Source organism: Ailuropoda melanoleuca, chromosome 4 (genome assembly GCF_002007445.2).
Source record: "Ailuropoda melanoleuca isolate Jingjing chromosome 4, ASM200744v2, whole genome shotgun sequence".
NCBI lineage: Eukaryota > Metazoa > Chordata > Mammalia > Carnivora > Ursidae > Ailuropoda > Ailuropoda melanoleuca.
Genome location: NC_048221.1, coordinates 7251102 through 7265567, shown reverse-complemented (window position 1 = coordinate 7265567; position 14466 = coordinate 7251102). Strand labels below are relative to the sequence as shown.

Genomic DNA, 14466 nt, shown 5'->3' with positions numbered 1-14466 from the left:
GGGGGGCTGGTGAGATCAAGCCCCGACTCTCATTGGGTTCCACACTCTGCAGGGAGTCTGCTACTGTCCTTCTGCCCCTCCCCCTGCTCGTGCTCTCTCTCTCTCTCTCTCTCTCTCTCTCCCTCTCTCTCCCTCTCTCAAATAAATAAATCTTTTTTAAAAAAGGAATAAAACTTCTATAAACATTTGTGTGCAGGTGAACATAATTTTTCAACTTGGGTAAATACTTAGGAGTGCAATTGGTAAACTCTATGGTAAGACTGTGTTTAGCTCTGTAGGAAACTGCCAAACTATCTTACAAAGTGGTTATATCATTTGAATTCCCAAATTCCCAACGAATGAGAGTTTCTGTTGTGACATAGCCTTGCCAGAATTTGATACTGTCTCTGTGTTTGTTTGTTTGTTTTAAGGTTTTTTTTTTCTTTGAGATTTTATTTATTTGAGAGAGAGAGAACACAAGCAGGAAGGAGGGGCAGAGGGTGAGGGGCAAGCAGACCCCCCCCACCCCCTGCTGAACAGGGAGCCCAATGCAGGTCTCAGTCTCACGACCCTGGGATCATGACCCGAGCCAAAGGCAGATGCTTAACCAACTGAGCCACCCAGGCACACCTTTTAAAAAGATTTTATGTATGCATGTATGTATAGAATATCTCAACAAGCTATATTTTAAAAAATGATTTTACTTTTTAAAGTAATCGCTGCACCCAACTTGGGACTTGAATTCACAGTGCCAAGATCAAGAGTTGCATGCTCTACCAACCGAGCCAGCCAGGAGCCCTGATATTGTTGGTGGTTTGGATTTTGGCCATTCGAATGGGTATGTGGTAGTATCTATTATTGTTTTAATTTGCAATTTCCTAAGGATGTATGATGTTGAGCATATTTTCCTATGATTGTTGGCCATTTGTATATCTTATGTGGTGACTTTTCTTTCTTTCTTTCTTTTTTTTTTTTTTTGCCAATTTTCAAATCTGGTTGTTTTTCATCATTGGATTTTAAGAATTCTTTGATTCTTTGTGTATTTTGGATACAAGTCCTTTATTGGATTTTTGTGTTTTGCAGATATTTTCTCCCATTGGTGGCTTGTCTTTATACTCTCTTAATCCATTTACTTTGCAGAGTCCTCAGACAGCTGCTCTGTGCATTCCTGGAAGAGACAGGATGGAATGTGCTTATTCTATCTTGATGAGAACCAGAACCTCTGGGTGGGAATATTTTATCTTATTTTATTTTTTTAAGATTGTATTTATTTTTTTGACCCAGGCGTCCCAAGGCAGGAATATTTTAAAGAAAATCCAAGGCATCGTATAATTTCACCTATCAATGTTTCATATGTTTCTGTAACAGATAAGGACTTAAAAAAAGCATATTCACAATATCATTATCACACACAAGAAAATGACAATAATTCCTTAATACCTCATACTGAATCAATGGTCAGTTTTTTCTAAAAGTGTTTTGTTTCAAAAATGTCTCATTTTTTGGCTAATTTATCTGAACCAGCATCCACACAAGCTCTACACATATCATGTGTAGATGGTTCTCTAGTGTCTTTCAACATATAATAGCCCTCCTTGGTTTAAAAAATGCCCTTTAGGGCGCCTGGGGGGCTCAGTCAGTTGAGCGTCTGCTTTAGGCTCAGGTCATCATCCCAGGGTCCCAGGATCTAGTCCCACATCGGGCTCCCTGCTCAGCGGGGAGTCTGCTTCTCCCTCTGCCTCTACCCCTACCCCCTGCTTTTGCTCTGTCTCTCCCTCTCTCAAATAAATAAATAAATAAATAAAATCTTACCCCTTTATTTATGGAACCCATGGATTTTATGATTGTGGTACCTGTGGAGAAGGAACTCCCACTCTTTTTTTTTTTTTTAAAGATTTTATTTATTTATTTATTTGACAGAGATAGAGACAGCCAGCGAGAGAGGGAACACAAGCAGGGGGAGTGGGAGAGGAAGAAGCCGGCTCCCAGCGGAGGAGCCTGATGTGGGGCTCGATCCCATAACGCTGGGATCACGCCCTGAGCAGAAGGCAGACGCCCAACCGCTGTGCCACCCAGGTGCCCTGGAACTCCCACTCTTAACTGCCTGAGCCAGGAGGAAAGCCATATCTCTTCTGCTCACTCTGTTAGCCAGGCCCCACCATATGGCTCCATCCACCTGCCCAGGAGTCTGGGAAATGTCATTTAGCAGAGTGGGGAGAAAGCAAGTTTCCAGGTTTGGGGAACACATAGCACTGTTTCTGCTACACGTCCTCCTGCCTCCGCCAACCAGCTCCTGACTTTGGATCAAAGGCCGTGATGGGAAGGAGAGGCCACGTGTAAGCCAACCAGTGATGGATAGCGGTAGCAAGATTCAGTTTTCTGAGGCTGCTGGGGTGGTGGTTCTGGTAACAGATCAGTGTGCACTATTTGTCATGGTTCAACCCAATGGCCATGGCAATTGTATCTTCTTCATAACTGGTCCTGTGTCTTTGAGACCTGGAGCCTTACTTTCCACTCTCCTGGAAACTCATTAAGTACCCAAAATTTTTTTTTAAATCAGCTTTGTTGTCATAGGTTTTTTTTTTAATTTTATTTATTTATTTGACAGAGGTAGAGACAGCCAGCGAGAGAGGGAACACAAGCAGGGGGAGTGGGAGAGGAAGAAGCAGGCTCACAGCAGAAGAGCCCGATGTGGGGCTCGATCCCACAACGCCGGGATCACGCCCTGAGCCGAAGGCAGACGCCTAACCGCTGTGCCACCCAGGCGCCCCTGTTGTCATTAGGTTTCACATATCATAAAATCATCCTTTTTCAAGTGTACATTTCAAAAATTTTTTAAAAAGATTTTACTTAGGGGCGCTTGGGTGGCTCAGTCAGTTAAACGTCTGCCTTTGGCTCAGGTCATGATCCCAGGGTCCTGGGATCGAGCCCTGTGTTGGGCTCCCTGCTCAGTGGGGAGCCTGCTTCTCCCTCTCCCTCTGCCCGCCAGTTCCCCTGCTTGTGCTCTCTATCTCTGTCAAATAAATAAATAAAATCTTAAAAGGAACAAAAAAAAAGATTTTATTTATTTATTTGAGAGAGAGAGTGAGCTGGGGGTGGGCAGAGGGAGAGGGAGAAGCAGACTCCGTGATGAGCAGAGATCCCGTTGCAGGACTCGATCCCAGGACCAGGGATCATGACCTGAGCTGAAGGCAGACGCTTAACTGACTGAGCCACTCAGATGCCCCAATTTATGAAGCTATTCTGCCCTGAAGGAGGGGGAACATAACTCCCCCTTGGTATGAACTGTGCAGAGACACTTCTTTCCAAAGAGTGCACTATGAAAAAGGGAGCATGGATAGTAACTTTACAGCAGGGAAACCTGACAAATATTACTTCAGCCAGTTGATCAAAGTCAACATCAATAGTCATAAATCATGTTGATTTATGTACCCTTGATATAATATGGAAATGTCATCTTACTTCTGCAATAGTCCTCCTCTAAACCCATAACCCCACAAGTCTAATCATGAAGGACATCAGATAAATCCCAGTAAAGGGTCATCCTGCAATATCCCTGACAGGATTCCTCAAAACTGTTAGAGACATAAAAAACAAGAAGTCTGGGAAATTGTCACAGACTATATGTAATATGGTGTCCTGGGTGAGATCCTGGAACAGAAAAAGGGCGAAAATGGGTGAACACTAAGGAAACCTAAAGTGTGGATTTCAGGAAACAAAAATGTATCAGTATTGCTTGGTTACTTATAACAAATGTATCACGGAAGGAGAAGGTATTAATAATAGAGAAGGTACAGAGGTATATGGAAACTCTCTCTGTACTTTCTTCTCAGTTTTTCTGTAAATTTAAAACTTATCTAAAAAATGAAATCTGTTTTACAAATGTGCCCACCCTTTGCCACTGAGAGACATCTGTACATGGTGGTGAGTGCATAGACTCCGGAGCAAGATTACTTGGGTTCAGATCCCAAACTTTGCCACTAACTGTGGTTGGTAGCCTTCAAGATGGCCTCCAGGGACCCTGTCCTCCTGACAGTCATGTCCTGTGTCGTCCTTGTCCTTGTCCACACTGAATCGTGCTGGCTCATGGGACCATAGAGTGTTGTGGAAATGAAAGGCACTGTGGTTTCCTCCTTGCTTTTTCTCTTTGATTGCTCACTTTGGGGAAAGCCAGCTGCCATACCATAAGGACACTCCAGGAACGCTGTGGAGAGGTCCACATGGCAGGGAATTGAATCCTCCACTAACAACCACCATCAGCTTGCCAGCCATGTGAGGGAGCTCCCTTGGAGGTGGCTCCTCCAGCCTCAGCCGAGCTTTCAGATGACAGCAGCCCCAGCTGACATTTTTTTTGGTAAAGATTTTATTTATTTATTTGACAGAGAGAGAGAGAGAGAGAGACAGCCAGAGAAAGAGGGAACACAAGCAGGGTGAGTGGGAGGGGAAGAAGCAGCCTCCCACCAGAGCAGGGAGCCTGATGAGGGGCTTGATCCCAGGACCCTGGGATCATGACCTGAGCCGAAGGCAGACAATTAATGACTGAGCCACCCAGGCGCCCCACCCCAGCTGACATTTTAACTGTAATCTTGTGAGAGACCCCTGAGCCCAAACCGTGAAAATATAAGCTTCCAACTCTATTAGGATATAATTTAGTGGTAGAGCTGCTCCCCATGGATTCCCAACCCACCAAAACTGTAAATGATAATACTTACTGCTTTAAGCCTCCAAGTTCTGGGGTAGTTTGTTTCATAGCAGTAGATAACTAAGGCACTAATTCAGGGGTAGGCACTTTTCCCCCCCCATAAAGGACAAGATAATAAATATTTTGGGCTTTTTAGGTCATATACATAATCTTTTTTAAAACTCTTTTAAAATGTAAAAAAAAAAAATTCTTAACTTACATAGAAACAAATTGTGAGCCCATCTTCCCCCTTGCTTGCTGGCTTCTTTCCTTCTCCTTTCCACTACCCTCTCTCTTTCCCCTCTCCCTTCCTTCTCTTTCATTTAGTCAGTCATTAATTCAGCAAAATGAACACCAACTGCGTACCAGACCTCACGTGGGCTGCTGCAGTTATATCTGTGACTAAGGACGCCTCTCTGCTGTCCTGGGGCTCCTAGCAGTAGGGGAGAGAGAGCAAAGCTGCAAGTAAAGAGCCCAGCATATCCTTATGCTCCATGGTAGCATGTACTCTGAAGGAAACAAGCAGGCTGCAAGGAGAGGTAAGGGTCCTATTTCATCCAGCCAGGGTGGCTGGAGAAGGTGTCTCTGAGCGGAGACTGGAAGGATAGAGAGAAAGCAGTCACGGGAAAAGTGTTCTGGGCAGAGGGAACAGCTTATGCAACAGTCCAGAGGCAAGAAAAAGCTAGGAGTTTCTGGGAACCGTGGAAAGGACAGTGTGGCTGGAGTGAGTGAGGTGGAGAGTGGGGGCCATGGGGCCAGGGAGGTGACAGGGCCACAGTGCAGGGCCTTGAGGACTGTGGTGTCAGAGCAATAGGAGCTTGGGAGGGATTTGAGCAGGGGTTGCTTGACTGATCTTTTCTCTGACCTGTGGATTCTAGCAACTTGCTCTCTTCCATGGCCTCTTGTACTCCTCATCGAAAGGCCAGTGAGAATTTATTGAATATTTACTACATGCTGGCATTCACAATTACTCTCTGAGAGAAGTAACATTAAAGATGAGGAAACCAAAGCACGGAGAAGTGAGTAACCCGCTAAGATCACACAAGCAGGAAGAGGTGGAGGGAGAAAAACTCGGGCAGCTGCCGCCATGCCAGGTGTCCTGCCATCAAATCAATTCTCATCCATCAACCAGCTGGGCCTTCTACCTCAGGGCTGGTTAGTTCCTCTCCTGCTCAAATGTCTTCCGTGGCTCCCTGCTGCCCTTGAAAATGACCAAGTCCTTTAGCCTGGTATTCAAAACCATTTATGAAGTCAGCCCACCCAGCAGCCTCCCTGCCCCATGTTTCTCTTTCTCCCTCTTACCTCAGTCCCTCATTGACACCCCAAGATCAAGCCATCCTGGATGCCTTGCAGTCCCTCTAGCACTTGGGGGTTCCTGGAGACACATGAGCTGCTGCCGTGGCTTGGCAGTTCTCCCACTTCCATCCCAGGCTGCGTGATGAAACTCATTCACTTTCCCTTGCCCCTTGTCTTAGCTCCCCAGTTGCCTGGAGCTCCCCATCAAATCTTCCATCAGGACCAGGTGCAGGGTGGGCACCAAATTCATTCATAACTCATTCATTCAACAATCATTTCCTAAGCAGCAACTGTGTACCAGCCCCGCTGTAGGAACTGAGAATACTGCAGTGAACAAGACAGTCATGGCCCCTGGTTTTAAGGAGCTGACATTGTAAGGCAGGAGAAATGCCCATTTAATAATCAAACCAATAACTATCATATACAATATATTTATAAGTGTCACTGAGAGAATAAAGCAGGGTAAGGGGAGAGAGTGATGGAAGGGGGTCTGTTTTAGATATGTTATTAAAGCAAATATCTGTGAGGAAGCAACATTTTTAAAAAAGATTGTATTTATTCATTTATTCGAGAGAGAGCACAAGCAGGGGGGAGGGGCAGATGGAGAGGGAGAAGCAGGCTCCTTGCTGAGCAGAGAGCCCAATGCGGGGCTTGATCCCAGGACCCTGGGATCATGACCTGAGCTGAAGGCAGATGCTTAACCAACTGAGCTACCCAGGTGTCCCTGAGGATCACCATTTAAACATTTAAACTCTGGAATATTATTCAGCCATGAGAAAGAAAAAAGTCCAAATAAGGGAAGGGTTCAATCCTTGCAGATACCTGGAGGAAGGTTGTACTTGGTAGAGGGAACAGTGAGTGCAAAGGCCCTGAGGTAGAAATCAACTTGGGTATTGGAAGGACACAAAGGAGGCCAGTGTAATTGAAATGGAGTAGGAGGGAGAGGGAGGAGGCAGGTCCCTGCCACGTCAGGGCTGGTTGTGCAGGGCCCTTGATGAATGTTGGAGCAGAGACAAATGTATGGACTTTGGGTATAATGCTCCATGCCCTTTATTTGGACTTAAGGCCAGTGGCCTATGCCTGCTTGAAAACAACCACCCCCCTTTTTTTTTTTTAAGATTTTATTTATTTATTTGACATAGAGAGAGACAGCCAGTGAGAGAGGGAACACAAGCGGGGGAGTGGGAGAGAAAGAAGCAGGCTCCCAGTGGAGGAGCCTGAGGCGGGACTCGATCCCAGGACTCTGGGATCACGCCCTGAGCCGAAGGCAGATGCTTAACAACTGAGCCACACTGAGCCACCCAGGCGCCCCTTGGAAACAACCTCCTGAGGGCAGTGGAGACCTCAGAGTCTCAGGACTCACAGCCATGCGTGGTCATATATTCTGAAAATCCCTCCAGCTGGTCCAGCAATTCCTTCTTGCCCGCATCCCCGCCGGCCGGCCACGGCATGAGGAACGTCTTCTTGCCCAGGACATAGATGTAACTGTGGGTGAGACAACGCAAGGAGGGTGAGGAGAGAGCGGTGCCCTGGAGGCGTGGAGCCCTCCCTGCATGCTCCTCAGTCCTGATTGGCAGCCTCCCAGAGCCACAGCCTGTCCTGTCCCCTCCACCAAGCCATCTTGGTCCCCCAGCCTGTAGCCCGCATGTCTGGGGATTAAAACAGTCTCCCCTTCCCCTGATTCCTTACCGCCCTCCATTGGAAAATCGTATCTTTATCTACACCTATGGAGTTCCAGGAGTGGAGATTGGAGTTGGAGATTGGAGACTGGAGAAGCTCAGTGCACTGCTCAGTGCACCGTCTGCACTCCCCTCAGGGCAGCTCTGAAACCCGAGACTCCTGCTGATGGGTGACTGGTGCTGATAGGAACTGTGACACCAGGGACTGGGCTGCGGTGGGGAAGGGGCCCACGCCTGAGTCCTGGGACCGCAGGGGCCCCCACGCACTCAGATTTGACTCTCCACAGGTCCAATGTGTGGCCCATGATGAGGTATGTCTCCTGTTCTTGCAGCCCCAGGGAGTCGTGGCAGGTGGCGTGAGAGACAAATTGCTTCGTGGTGAGGGACACAGCAGAGTCTGTTCCTGGAGGAGAGGGGATCCAGTGTGTGAGCGTACACAGGCCTAGCCCTTTTGCACATCGGGATCCCCAGGGTAGAACGTCGCATTGCTTCTTCTGTCCCCTTGGACCTACCCCTCTTGATGATGTCTTCGAGTTTCATGTTGTAATAGATGTAAGGATTGGAGGTGGAGGACTTCATGGACTCCAGCCTGACCTTGTACACTGGGAAAGCAGGGGCAGGAGGGTGTCCTGTTGACATCTGGCCTGCTGGCGGACTTCCTCCTGCCTCCCGCCCCTTCCCACACTCACCGAAGTCCACGCCTGTCTCACAGGCTGCTGCCTGGAGCTCCTCCTGCCGCAGTCGGGTGCTGTCCTTCCTCGGAGACGGGCACTGTTCTGGAGGGTGAGGAGGGAGCTGCTCTGGCCGTGCTGAGGGAGGGGGCTTCCTCCCATCTGACCCCCTCTGGCCCCAGGTCAGCCACCTCTAGGTCTCTTACTCTCCCTTTCTGGTCTGTAGGGTACTCTCTCTTTTCCTCTATGTCTCTTTTCAGTCTCTTTCTCCCATCCGAGTCTCTTTACATCTCCCTCCATTTCTGGCTGTGCCTGACTGTGTGTGTCAGTCTGTCTCTGAGTCTCCTTTTCTCTGTCTCTCTTTGTCTCTGTCTTACATCTATCGCTCTCTGTCTAAACTCAGCCCAGACCACAGCCAGGAGGTGATGAAGGGCTCCTGGATCCCCAGCCTGGCAGCCCGGCCTCGGTGTCCCCGTGACCTCACCCTCCGCACATCTGCAGACATCTTTGTGACAGATCTTCCGCAGGGAAGACTGCTCCGTGGGCAGGTTGTAGAAGGAGCTGCACCTCCGGGCTGAGAGAGGGGCGAGTGCCCGGGGTTGGCTGGGCTGGCGTTCCTGCGGGCTGGGTGACCCCTCGCTCCTCCGCCACCCCCCCAATACCCCTCACCCCCTCCTGCCCTGCCCAGTCACTCCCTCCGCAGGCCCCGCCCCCTTGAAGACTCCGTTCTTCTTGCCCAGCAGGCCGGTGCCCAGTCACTTCTCCATCCCAACCCCCTCCAGACTCCCCACAACTTTGACCAGCCAAGAAGGCCACACCCCTTATCACCTCACCCCTGCTGGTCCCTTTCAGCACCCCTCTTGTCCACCCCCCAAGCCCAGGCCCCTCTGGGCCACGCCTCAATCCCCCTTCCTGGCCCCGCCCCTCATCCCTCCCTCCAGGCCCAGTCCTTCGCAGTCCCCTCTCGGGATACCCCTCCACCCCCCAACCCCTACCCGTGCTTACAAGGCTCATAGTAGTCATATATGGTGACCTGGGCGGCCTGCAGAAACTCCACCGGCAGCATCCTGTGGACCCGGAAGCCCAGCACTGTGTCTTCCTTGTGGGAGAGCTGCGGGGACAGAGTCCTGTCTGAGATGACCAGGGCCACTGACCCCAGGTCCTTGGCCATAACACTGACAGCGTGGCCTTGCGGCCAAGGAGCTGACCTCAGATACTGTGGTTCTCTGGCAACACTGCCCAAGGTGCTGACCGTGGATTCTCTGCCCATCAGGTTGCCCATAGGTCTCTGGAGGGGAACACCCAGGCTTCCTTACCTTCTCCAGATAGAGGACAACGGTGTTGTCACCGGGATTCTTCTTGGTCTCATACTGGAAGGCATACATCTCCACATCACTTGTAAGCTGGGGCAGAGGGTGAGGATTGCAGGTTGGCAGAGACAACCCCCCCCCGCGCTGGGGTCCCCAGCTCTAGGATCTGTAGTCAGTGTGAAGTAACTCTCAAGCTCCCAGTCCTTGTCCCATCAACACCAGTGTTGGGGAAACTGAGGCACAATCAGAACAAGGATTTGTCTAAGGTCATGGAGGGAGGCAATCAGAAGTGACCATGGCAAAAAACCATGGGGCATTAACCTGGGGACCTTGACCCCTGTGCTCACATGGGGAGTGTGGGATATTGCTAGGGCACCCCCACCCCACTTGGGAGTAACAGACGGGATCTACATTACCTGTTTGAGGTCATTCTGGTTGGGGTAGAAGCCGGTGAGCAGGGAGACCTCTATGATGCTCATTGTGGCCTCTCGGTTTCCCTGGAACCTGGGGATTTCACAGCTCCAGTGTCTCTTCCCACTCTCCCCCTGCCTCTCCCCCAATGCTTCTACTGTCGTCATCTATCTCGTGCCTGGATGAGTGCAGTCAGCAGCCTCCTTCTGGATCTCCCCGTTACTCCTCTGCCCCCAGCAAGCTTACAGCTTTAGAAAGCAGGAATCTGATGGGTTGCTTCCTTGCTTAACAACCTTTACCAGGGGCCTTGTCTCACCCTTCTGCTTTGCTTCCTTTCAGCCCAGCCTTCATGTGATTGTTTCTAAGTGTCTCTCTCTTGCACTGGTCCTTGGCACATGCTGTCCTCTCAGCTTGGAGTCCTCACTCCTCTCTCTGCCCTGAAACATCCTTACATCTTTGCAATTTCCACTGATCCATCACTCCCTCTGGGAAGCCTTCTCCAGCCCATGCACCAGATCGTTCTCTAATTTACTCTCCTGTGGCTCCTTGGATCCCTCCTTTGCCATACTTAGTCACAGTTGTCCTTTTACATTGATTCTGGATGATTATTTGGTTATTGTCTGTCTCCCCTCATTGGCTGTGAGCTCCACCAGGCAGAGAGGAGCTGCCTTGCTCACAGCTGTGCCCTCAGTTCCTAGAACAGAGCCCGGCATTCAGCAGATGCTCAACATATGTTTTTATCTGGGGCAGACCCGGGTGAGGGCATCTGGGAGACAGGGCAGAACTGGGGTGAGGGCTGGCATGTCTGGAGAAGATAAGGACAGAGAGAGCTGTGGGCTTGGAGCCCGTTCTGGGCACCTGGGACATGGAGCATGTTTGCCGTGATGGAGCCCACCATTCCAGGATGTGGCAGGCTGAGGGACAGGATTGGGGAGCAGGATGGCAGACAAGCATGGGAGGGCAGGGTAGGAGGCAGGCAGGGAGGATGGGCAGGGGAGGGCAGGGTGGGTGGTAGGATGAGGGGGGAGCATGAAGAAGGAAGCTTGGCTGGTTCCCACCCTCCATTCAAGACACAGGAGAGTTGGTAAAGAGTCTGGATACCAGGAAGTGAAGCCTTCCTCCTGCCCAGCCCAAGGTCCTGGTGCTCTAACCTTGTCTCCATCCGGAGCTGGAAGGTCTCTTCCCCCTTTTTATTATCTGCAGAGAGAAGGCAGGAGTTTAGAGGCTGGGTAACACAGCTTCCTGTGTTCAAATCCTGTGTGACTTTGGGCAAGTTGCTTAAACTGTCTGTGCTTTAGTTACCTAATCCGTAAATGGGGAGCATAATATTCCCAACCCAGCAGAGTTGTAGGATTAAATGAGTTAATACAAGTAAAACACTTAACACAGTGCCTTATTAGTGCTTTATAACTGTCAGTTACTGTTACTATCATTACTATTACTATTACTACTACTATTACTACTACTATTATTATTAAGAAATGCAACCCAAGCCAGAGCCTTGGTCACTTTTAGCCCCTAAAAGTCCTGGGGGGTGATGAGGCTTATTCCCCTCATCCCTACAGTGAGCTCCCAATGGCAGAGTCCTGTCTCTTCCTCCTTGGTACCCCAGACTAGGAACTCTAGAATCCCATTTTTTATCATCTCCACAGCCCCCTACCCCAGTTCAGCCCCCATCATCTCCTGCAAGACCAGTGCAGTCACCTCCTCCCTGGTCTTTGCCCTCTACACTCTGTGCCAGAAGGAGCCTGTGCAAACCTGTGCTAGGTCATATCCCTCCTCTGCTCAGAACCCTCTATAGCTCCCATTTCACTCTGAGCAAAAACCAAAGTTCTCACTGTGGCCCATGAGTCCCTGCACCATCTGCCCCCATCACCTCTCCAACTCTTTTTCTTTTCTTTTTTTTTAAAGATTTTATTTATTTACTTATTTATTTATTTGACAGAGATAGAGACAGCCAGCGAGAGAGGGAACACAAGCAGGGGGAGTGGGAGAGGAAGAAGCAGGCTCACAGCGGAGGAGCCTGATGTGGGGCTCGATCCCATAACGCCGGGATCACACCCTGAGCCAATGGCAGACGCTTAACCACTGTGCTACCCAGGCGCCCCTCCATCTCTTTTTCTTAAAACCCTACCCCTTGCTCTTCTGTGGCCACAGTGGCTTCTTCAAACCAGGTGAGTTCATTCTTGCCTCCATGCCGTTGCACCTGCTGTTCTGCCTGCGTGGAATGCTATTCCCTCAGATCCTTCCTGGCTCATTCTCTCACTTCTTTCACATCTGAGCTCAAATGCCACCTCCTTAGAGAGCTTCCCTTGGACCTCCTCCAAGTGTGTATCACCTTTTTCTGCTTTATTTTGTATGGTACTTATCATCACCTGCTAGTGTGCTATGTATTTATTTTTTATAATGCAGATTGTTATAAATAAATAGCAGTAGGGGTTTAATTTATTTATTGTTATATTGTTGTTTATCTCCCCCTACTACAACGTGGGCTCCAGGAGAAGAAGGGCTATTTTTCTTGTTCATGCCTCTGTTCCCAGGGTCCAGAAACAGGGCATGACACATAGTAAATGCTCAATAAATATTTGTTAAAGAGTTGAATAAGGGAATCCATGTGCTTACTGAATGAAAGCTAAAATAAAAGAATAAAAAAGAAGGTCTCAGAATCGCCGGATCTAGGCTCACCTTCCAAAGTACTATGGAGAGTCACATTCAGGTGGTACAGGTTGCAGGTGTCCTCCCCGGGCTCTGGGGACCTGTGGTACATGGTCAGGATCTGCTGGGGCAGGGAAGGTGTCAGAGACCATACCCACCCACTCCCTTCCACCTCTCTCCAGTCCTCGCCTGTCCAGGTTCTGCTCCTGTGGATAATTCATAGCAAAGTCTGTGCCCGCCAAATTCCTGGGTGCAGTGACCAGAACACTCTTTAGAGTCTAGATCACCTCTGTGTAGTAGGACCTTCTGCAGTAATTGAAACAGTCTCTACCTGTGCTGTCCATATGGCAGCCACTAGCTACATGTATCTATTGTGCACTTGAAATATGGCTAGCGCAACCAAACAACTGAATTTTTAATTTAATTTAATTGAAATTTAACTGAGGCTCGTGGAAGAGTATGACATGCCCAAAGTCACACAACAAAGGCAGAGATTCAACTGTGACTCCATTGCCGGAAATATGAAAACAGGCTGCTCAAATTCAGTGAACAAGAGGTCCGTCCTCCTGGGCCACAGGGCATGAAGACAGAAGATATAAAGGAGCCACTAGATGGGGGAAAGGGTGGAGTCATCCTTCGGGCCTTGGAAGGCGTGTTGGAGGGAGAATCTTCCTTTGGAAAGGCGAGGAAAGAGACACCCCTTCAGGGACTCAGCATGGGAGGGGCAGACAGGTCCGAAGACCTCTGGCGTCTACCTCTCCTGACTCTTGACTTACAGCAAGTGAAGACCTTTCTGAGTCCCTATTTACCCACCTGTTAAATGGAGCCCATATTTTTACCAACTTCCTAGGGGCAGGTTTTGAGGTGTCCTTAACTTGGTTCTCAGCAAATAGTAGTGCCCTAAATGATAACTAAAATTATTGCTGATTTCAATCTTCTCTTGCGATAGACTGCCTCTGTTCCCCCCAGCAAAGGGGTGGTGGTGCTGGGCTCCAGCTAAAGATCTCATGGTGGGACACCAGACCTACCGAAATTGTGCCCCTCCCACTGCCACTGGCTTTGATCTCCAGATCATCCTGGGCAGAGAACTGAAAGGAAGGAAGAAGAGGATTTGAGTGCAGAGGAAGCAGCAAAACATGGCTCAAATGCAACGGGGTTGGGGAGGAAAGCACAGATGGGTAGTGAGGCCTCAGTAATTTCCCTAACTTGGGGTCTAGTGACTCACTGCCCTCCCCCCACATAGATGGCTTTACTTTTTCTTTTTGATAGAGCAATTGTGGTGTCTATGCTGTCCCAGATCAACTACAACTGCCAACTCAGGCTGTGTCCTAATGTACATCTGTTCAAACTGTCCACTTTACAGTGTCTACAGAGTTCCTTGTTCATGGAGCCACCATAAGATTCTCCTCCCTGGCATCTCTGCATCTACTCTTGTTTCCATTATACATTCATCCTTCATCAGCCAGGGAAAATTTTTACAAATCCACATCTATTCCCATCACCCCTGCTTAAACCCCATTGCTATTCTTGGGATACTTCTGCCTCAGGACCTTTGCACCTGCTGTTTCCTCTGCTTAGATATCCACAAGGCTCACTCCTTCCTTTCTTAAGGTCTTTTTTCAAATGTTACACTCTTTGTGAGAACTTCCCTGCCCCTCCTATCTAGAATTGCAACTCATTGATGTGCCCATCCCTCCTTTCTGCTTAATTTTTAGCTATAGCACTTGCCTCCACGTAACACACTATGTATTCTACTCACTCACATCTCTTTATTGTCTATCTCA

General features: G+C 49.1%; 1 protein-coding gene across 1 annotated transcript in view; it reads right to left on the bottom strand.

The window, feature by feature from the left end:
- Positions 1-7151: 7151 nt before the first annotated feature.
- LOC100470692 (complement C3) overlaps positions 7152-14466 on the bottom strand; it is a 25473-nt gene continuing 18158 nt past the window's right edge. The window contains exons 31-41 of the mRNA XM_019801891.2: positions 13711-13770; positions 12713-12803; positions 11179-11224; positions 10033-10120; positions 9623-9709; positions 9312-9417; positions 8791-8880; positions 8325-8411; positions 8148-8237; positions 7903-8038; positions 7152-7441 (exon numbers count right to left, since the gene is read on the bottom strand). Coding sequence (XP_019657450.2) covers positions 7309-7441; positions 7903-8038; positions 8148-8237; positions 8325-8411; positions 8791-8880; positions 9312-9417; positions 9623-9709; positions 10033-10120; positions 11179-11224; positions 12713-12803; positions 13711-13770 — 1014 coding nt within the window. The 3' untranslated portion in view covers positions 7152-7308. The remainder of the gene's footprint in view (positions 7442-7902; positions 8039-8147; positions 8238-8324; positions 8412-8790; positions 8881-9311; positions 9418-9622; positions 9710-10032; positions 10121-11178; positions 11225-12712; positions 12804-13710; positions 13771-14466) is intronic.